The sequence below is a fragment of the Pelophylax lessonae genome, assembly GCF_965119305.1.
Source record: "Pelophylax lessonae genome assembly, chromosome: 13".
Classification (NCBI taxonomy): domain Eukaryota; kingdom Metazoa; phylum Chordata; class Amphibia; order Anura; family Ranidae; genus Pelophylax; species Pelophylax lessonae.
Genome location: NC_138780.1, coordinates 11178029 through 11186328, shown reverse-complemented (window position 1 = coordinate 11186328; position 8300 = coordinate 11178029). Strand labels below are relative to the sequence as shown.

General features: G+C 46.9%; 1 protein-coding gene across 3 annotated transcripts in view; it reads right to left on the bottom strand.

Moving 5' to 3' along the window:
• Positions 1-4379: 4379 nt before the first annotated feature.
• KHDC4 (KH domain containing 4, pre-mRNA splicing factor) overlaps positions 4380-8300 on the bottom strand; it is a 26614-nt gene continuing 22693 nt past the window's right edge. The window contains exons 12-14 of one of the 3 annotated variants that reach the window (XM_082275246.1): positions 7355-7467; positions 5428-5519; positions 4380-4813 (exon numbers count right to left, since the gene is read on the bottom strand). In XM_082275246.1, coding sequence (XP_082131372.1) covers positions 4614-4813; positions 5428-5519; positions 7355-7467 — 405 coding nt within the window. In that variant the 3' untranslated portion in view covers positions 4380-4613. Of the gene's footprint in view, positions 4814-5377; positions 5520-7354; positions 7468-8300 lie in introns of those variants that run through there. The other 2 variants (XR_014226068.1, XM_082275247.1) reach the window with 2 other exon arrangements.

Sequence of the window (8300 nt, the reverse complement as noted above, 5' to 3'; positions counted from 1 at the left end):
CTTCATTGGAATTAGTGGCAGGGACAGTGCACCATCATTGCTGTCAGAGGGAGGAAGGATGCCATTTTGTTGGATGGCATTGGGAGGAACAATGCCCCACTGTTGGGGTAAAGAAGGGTGCCCTACTGTTGGGGGGGTCAGGGAAAAGAAGGGTGCCCTACTGTTGGGGGGGGTCGGGGAAAAGAAGGGTGCCCTACTGTTGGGGGGGTCGGGGAAAAGAAGGGTGCCCTACTGTTGGGGGTCAGGGAAAAGAAGGGTGCCCTACTGTTGGGGGTCAGGGAAAAGAAGGGTGCCCTACTGTTGGGGGTCAGGGAAAAGAAGGGTGCCCTACTGTTGGGGGTCAGGGAAAAGAAGGGTGCCCTACTGTTGGGGGGGGGGCTCAGGGATAAGAAGGGTGCCCAACTGTTGGGGGGGGGGGGGTCGGGGAAAAGAAGGGTGCCCTACTGTTGGGGGTCAGGGAAAAGAAGGGTGCCCTACTGTTGGGGAGTCAGGGAAAAGAAGGGTGCCCTACTGTTGGGGGGTCAGGGAACAGAAGGGTGCCTCAAAAGGCCAGACAAAGTCAAGCTAAGGGCCTCATCTGGCCCTGAATTTGGAGACCACTGGTCTAGAAACTATGGCCCTTTGCTTGCCTTTATCCAGTTGGGTCACTTACACCAAACATGGGACACTGTTCCTCCCCCTAATATCAAAATAATAGGTATGGTTTACTGCCACTGACGCCAGGACAATTTCTACCCCCACTGACCAAAGTCTGAAGGAGAATAAACCAGCCATTTCATTGAAGGTTTGGAGTCTAGAGCTAAAATCTGTTTGTGGACAGTATTCCAATATGCCTCACATAAAGCTTCAGCAGGCAAATAGGATGATTGTCGACCAACAGTTAAAAGCAGAACTCCAGCGTTACAAAACCCTGAAATACTTACATTGTTTCCCTGTGATCGCCGTTTAGTGCAAAAGTATCCTGGGCTGAGGCGAACATTGACAAAAGCCCAGAGGCGGCATGTCTGGGTTTTAGATCGGGTGGGCTGGATGACGCTGGCCGTCAATCAACCCAGAAGATCGAGGACATCTAGTGGTGGACATAATTACTGCAAGTAACAGCTTCAGATTGAAGGCTGGTATTGCAGCAAGAGCTGCTTTAACAGATCTATTTTTTTTTTTTTCTCTGGAGGTCTGCTTTACATTTTTAGGTGCCTTTATAGCCCTAGCCTTAAAAGGATCAGTACATAAAAAAAAAAAATAATAAAATGCACATTTTTTTGCAGGTAAAAAAATTGTGCACCTATTTTTTTTTGCAGAAGCCTGGAGTGCATAGCACTAGCAATCAGCAGATCGCTGATACCAAGCAAGTTTACTGCACACTGTCAGTGTATGGGCTTACCTGTACTTCCCATATGGGTAAGACGATATTTCTTGAAAGGAAGGCTCAATGAACTACCACAGCGCTGTGGTAGTTCATTGATAACTACAAGCCGACAGCAGCTAAGGCTGTCGGGACTTGTAGTTCATTCAAAGAACTCCCGTATAAAATGTGGCCGCCTGGGTGGAGCGGGCCGCAGCTGCAGCACTGCGAACAGGTTACATGTGCCACCCTAAAATCAGGTGGAATATGTAACATGTTCCCAAAGGTGAACTTATACTTTATTTCTTTTTTTGGAGTTGGTCTTCATTTGCCTGGGAAGGATAAAGATTAAAGCATGTAGTCGGGCTGTGCCTGCACTGCAAGGGTTAATTGCTAGTTTTTGTCTAGAGGGCAGGAGAAAAAGGAGATGGGGCTCCTGACCACCCCCCCCCCCCCCCTTATGGTCTTGAGCAGTGGACCCTTCCCGACATCAAGCCCAAAGACCTGCTCTAGACGTGAGGACATCAGGAAGAGTCCACCGCTTGATCATGGGGGAGCGCTGTTTACTGCTGGAGCGGTGGTCACCCCTGGACAAAACATGCAGTCAGCCCTTGCAGTGCAGGCACAGCCACACTGCATGGGAAAACTTTTTTTTTTTGTTTTTGGAGTTAGACTTTAAACATCCAACATAGGTCTGCTTTAACATTGGAATTCGAGAAAAACAAAGGATTCCCTAGGACTAAAGAGACATTTTAGGTAACTATGTGCCAATCAAGGCAAAATATTGGGAGCATAGAATACCAAAAACAAACCGCGTGCTGCGATTAGGGTGGAAATACATTGGGCTCTGCTCTGCTGCATATACAGCAAGCAGCCTGGCAACAGTATGACAATTGTTTTCTTTCACATTTTTCACCCCTTGAACACAAAGTTAGAATATATGAGATAGAAACGGCCCTGAACAGAAAAAGACGATCAATAGGGAGGGATGCTGTGCTGCATTCTGGGTAAATCAGTAGCCTGTCATGGGCATCATTTAGTAGGATATTAGGTGGTTTGTACTCCTCCTGGTGAACAATGGAAGGAGTAGAAACCTCTCCATGCTTACCCCATGTGATCAAAATCCATTCCCTGATTGGCAGGTAAACTGACAGAACAGCACCAGAGACTAGCCAGCCAGCAATGGTAAATAGATCGCCGCTCTCCCAACCAGCCAGCATAACCTGTGTATGAGGAGCCCCTTCAGCCTACATGCCTCTGTCAAGAAACCACCCTCCGACGCGTTTCGTCTTAGTGGGTGGGGAGAAACCCGTCGGAAGGCGGGGTTTCTTGGCAGACACACATAGGCTGAAGCAGATCCTCATACACAGGTTAGGATAATAAAAATACAGTGAACTATTGGCGGTCATCCAATTAGAATATTCAACACACATCTATCATATATATATATATATATATATATATATATATATATATATATATATATATATATATATATATATATATATATATATATATATATAATTTATTTATTGAGAAGTAGGACTTAAAGCCCCCAAAAGGAGGGAAAATCACATACATACATTATATACATAAATATATATATATATATATATACACATACACAGCTCTTTTTCAGCAGGAACGCAGTTCCGGCACCTCCAGTCTGAATGTATGCAATGGCAAAGGGGGTGCTGGGGTCAGTGGGGTGAGCTGAATGGCCTATTTATGCTGGCTGCCGGGGATCTATTGTTGCTGGAGGGCATTTTGTTGTGTGGGGGGGGGCTATTGTTGCAGTGGAGGATTTATGGTTGCTTGGGGGAACTAAGGACAGCGCTCGGAGGTAGGGACAAGGGGGGACTCTAAAGAGGGGAGTACCTGCACCTATTCTTTGAGAAAAAAAAAAGCCCTGTATATGTATATATATATAAAAATTTATTACATCCATATACTCCCGCACTCAGAGGGACCAGGAGCGAGATAACACCTGTGTTAAGGGTGAAGAGGGGGCATCGTTCCCATAGGCCATATTGTGGAGCAGTCCCATGCGGGTTGGTGTACTCTGACTAAGGGGATAGTGGAGGTGGTCACTTACAGTCTGCGAGTCACCTACTAGACGTAGTCACTCGCATGTTGGATCTTGGGTTCCCTGGCAAAGGAGGTCCCTTCCATGTAGGAATACTCCCCCTAAAACACTTACGGTCATCCCTGCTTACATAGTCCTGGTGTCTGTCCCGGAGTTTGCATGTCCGGCGCACTTGGTGGTTGGAGAATGTCTGTAAGGCCTCTGTAGCCCTGAGGAAGCTTGTGGCGAAACACGTCGGCTTTGAGGACCTGCACATTTTTAAATTTCCAATATTCCTAATCGGAATATGCTCTATGTCAAATGATGTTTTGTACAACAGTCTAAGTATATGGATGTAATAAATGTATTATTTTTATACATACGTGATCATCCCTCCTTTGTGGTCTTTAAAGTCTTACTTCTTTCATATACAAACATACATTATATATATATATATATATATATATATATATATATATATATATATATATATACATATATACATACACACATAGTTTTTGAATACAAAGGTTATGAAGGCTGCCTGGGAGGGCGGCGGTTTCTCCATTTACTACACACACTGCTCTGGATGGGCATATTGACCAATCTGTACCCCTTCACCTGCAGATCATGGGAATGGAATCACTGGCTTGAGTGGCATTCCAAGCGCATTCACAGCCAGCAACAATTTTCTGGTGACATGGCTGCCCAGGCAAGAAACATGGCTGATACTCCACCCAAACTGCAGCCATTTTCAGCACCAACGTCAAAGCCAAACCTGGGAACTAAAACCAACACAAAAGTGCCCCAAGCCCCAGCAATGTCAACAGTCCTACACAAGGGGGCCGATACACAAAAAAAAAAGGATCCGCATCAGTGAAGGTCCCTCGTCCGGTGTCCTCCTATAATTCACAATAGTTTTTGGAAGGGACAAACAAAACAGCCCTTTAAAAAAAAAAAAGAAATGGAACGTTGTCATTTTTTTAAAGTAAAAATGTCCGATTTAAATAAAGCTTTATAAAAGTGGATCCCGTTTTCGCATCCCTTCACCTGCTCTTGCTAATAAAGTTTTCTTTGTAATAAAAAATAAAAAAAGCAACACACAAGGTCTCAGGTGGGGTTGTGTACATGCCAAATTATTGCTACAAGTCACAGAGGTGTGGGGGTGGGCGAGGGGGGCGGCTGGAATGCAAAACGGGAAGAGTCCTAGGGGGCCATCCAGAAAGGCATCTGCTGTTTGGCTCGTTGCTGGTTTGCCGGGTACTGGTAGCCCACGTTCCAGGCTGGCGTGTAAGGGGCTGAACTCTTATGGGCGCCGTGCTCTTCTTCCTCGTCGGAGGAGTCCCCTGCGTATGCTACCAACCCGAAGGTCTTGTCGGACGTCTTCACCTTTTTGGTGGGAGTTTCTGGAAGACAGAAAGGGTGGGGAAACAAAAAACAAAAAAAAAAAAACCTCCAAAAAAAGACAAGCGTCATCCGTTAATTTGTGAGAGAATGAAATACGTTAGTTGAACACCATTTGTATCGGGCACAGAAAGGTCACCCCCAGGTCAGATGTCACAGGTCATCCACGGCACAGCGGCACGAATCCACGGTCATGGAAGAGAAGAGAAGGGAGAAGAAAAAAAAAAAAAGAGAGAAGACACAAAAAAATACAAAAATAAACAGTTAGACAAGACGCGGCAGACATGGATACCAGTATAAAGTCGATCCCCACCCTCTGTATTAATCACTTGCAGGGCGGTAGGGACTGTTTTATACAATGGCCTGGCTTCTAGGCCAAGGGATTTTAAAGAGTCCCTGTCGCCTCCACACAACAGAGGGAGCCGCTTTGTGTGCTGTGCTAAAGTTTCAGCCGATTCGTCCCTGGGAAGCGAACCCGAGACTTTGGCTAAGCATACAAGATGGCTGCCTCGAGTGCACTTAGGTCACAGGCACCTTTTAAAAAAAAGCAATAACCGGAATGGGCCCACTCCTGACTTCTGATTGGATAAGTAGCAGCCACTGGTGGAATACTCACCGTCCAATCCCGAGCAGGGCCGGGGTAAGGATTTGTCTTCGCTATCTTTCTGCGTCGGTACTGGTAGTACAGGTGGCGGGGGCATCAGCTGCCTGTGGGAACATTAGCAGGGTCAGTGGAGAACAGGAACATACAAGGTCTAACCATAAGCTTACATACAGTTAACCATTTCAGCATATTTACCCCCCTTTATGGCGATACGGCGCTGCATTACTTTGACAATAGCGCAGTATATAGCAGCCTTCTTTGGGAGCACTCCGCAGGAGCCACTCGCATCTGCTACCCAGAAATGCAGGATCAAATGTATCTCTCTCGATCCATATCTCTCTCTCTCCCCCTCTCTCTCTCCCCCTCTCTCGATCCATATCTCTCTCCCCCTCTCTCGATCCATATCTCTCTCTCTCCCCCTCTCTCGATCCATATCTCTCTCTCTCCCCCTCTCTCGATCCATATCTCTCTCTCTCCCCCTCTCTCGATCCATATCTCTCTCTCTCCCCCTCTCTCGATCCATATCTCTCTCTCTCCCCCTCTCTCGATCCATATCTCTCTCTCTCCCCCTCTCTCGATCCATATCTCTCTCTCTCCCCCTCTCTCGATCCATCTCTCTCTCCCCCTCTCTCGATCCATCTCTCCCGATCCATATCTCTCTCCATCCATATCTCTCTCCCCCTCTCGATCCATATCTCTCTCCCCCTCTCGATCCATATCTCTCTCCCCCTCTCGATCCATATCTCTCTCCCCCTCTCGATCCATATCTCTCTCCCCCTCTCGATCCATATCTCTCTCCCCCTCTCGATCCATATCTCTCTCCCCCTCTCGATCCATATCTCTCTCCCCCTCTCGATCCATATCTCTCTCCCCCTCTCGATCCATATCTCTCTCCCCCTCTCGATCCATATCTCTCTCCCCCTCTCGATCCATATCTCTCTCCCCCTCTCGATCCATATCTCCCTCCCCCTCTCGATCCATATCTCCCTCTCTCGATCCATATCTCCCTCTCTCGATCCATATCTCCCTCTCTCGATCCATATCTCCCTCTCTCGATCCATATCTCCCTCTCTCGATCCATATCTCCCTCTCTCGATCCATATCTCCCTCGCTATACACACACAAACACGTGATCCTGCACAGTGTGGCCGCCCTGTAGCAGTAAAAATGCAAGTGGGCGGTCGGCAAGTGGTTAAATCTACTCCCACCCCCGCGGCACATGGTGGTGTTGCAGCGCTGACTTCAGTGTAGAGGAGAGATAGCCGACAATGGATGCCCCATAGTAAGCCTATGGGTGACATTGTGCAGGCATGGTCAGCAATCTCTCTTCACTGAAGCCAACGCTGGGACTTGATCATGTGACCAGACTAGAGTGCCATCAATACATGCAAGTATTCAGGACCAAGAGCACGGTTTCTATTGGTTCACCTTAAAGTGGTTCTTAACCTAGGACCCTGCATTCACTATATCTGGTATCCCACAGTACGTGGAAATGCAATTATTTTAGTAAATATAAACTGCTAAATACCTTCTCAGCAGTATATAGCAGTCTTGTGACTATCAGTTTCTAGTAAAGCTTGTAGGAGGAGTTTTCATTCTGCACTGACTGTCCTATCAGGATGAATGACTCTCCTGACCCTCTGTCTTGACAGTGCTGATTGGCTCTGTGCTGATCACATGCACCCTGGCACTCCATGTCAGTTTGAGATGGGTATAGGGCAGTGACGGTGAACCTTGGCACCCCAGATGTTTTGGAACTACATTTGCCCTGATGCTCATACACTCTGCAGCGTAGTTGAGCATCATGGGAAATGTAGTTCCAAAACATCTGGGGTGCCAAGGTTCGCTATCACTGGTATAGGGTGACCAAACAATGAGGAGTTACTGTAGGCCGTATTTAGGGACCTCTATTCATACTAGGAGTGCGTTCTTCGCTCACCTGTCCCTCTCGCGTTCCTTGCCGCCGGTTGCTTCGACTTTGGTTGCTGGAGCGTCCGCCTTGCTCTGGGCCGGGAAGCCTGTACCTAAATTAGTCATATGAATGGGTCCATGCTATGAGCAGAAAAATACACAGCGGCATTAGCAAAATCTAAAGGTCGAGTCACAGTTTTCTCCTCACCATCAACTGACTTTCCCTGCCCAAGGGGGGGGGGGGGGCGACTTCTCTACCCCCTCTGATCCATTACCCCACTCCCTCCCCCCAGAGAGGGCCACCTCTGTATATACCCACATTACAAAGATTACATCAATTCCAGGGCTTCTTCGCTCCTCTGCAACTTAATAATTAATGGCAGACAGAAAATAAGGCGGGAGGCATTTCTAATAGAGAAGCAGCGTTATTAGGACACAAACGGGTAGAAAATACATCGTTACATCCCCAAAGATTTACAGACAAATGTTTGACTTCAATACACAATCTTTTTTTTTCTTCATTAAGTAGGGAAAGGTCACAACCTATGTCTTTTTCTGTCTGTGTCCCCACTGGGGCGATCACCCTATCTGACCTTGTGACACCAGGACAGAAAGTGATCAGAGACCCAATATTTTTTAGTTGTCACCAGAACAGGAGATGAGGGGGGGGGGGGGGGTGTTCCAAATGGGATGCCTGCTCTGGTGACAACCATCTAAGGAGTCTAGTAGGTGTGTGGTTGGACCAATAAGAATCCGATTTTAGTGTTTCCGTGGATCTCCTTTAAATAAAATCACCAAAACTAGGAGCAACCCAAATACTCAGAACTAAGAGGGGGAAAGCTCCCCGTACTATATGTTGTGTATCTGGGACAAGAAACGAAAAAAAAAAAAAAAAAAAGGGTTATTTGCATTTTCTTTTCTGGAAGTAACAAGGACGCAGCATGTCTGGCAAAAACATCTCATATATATATATA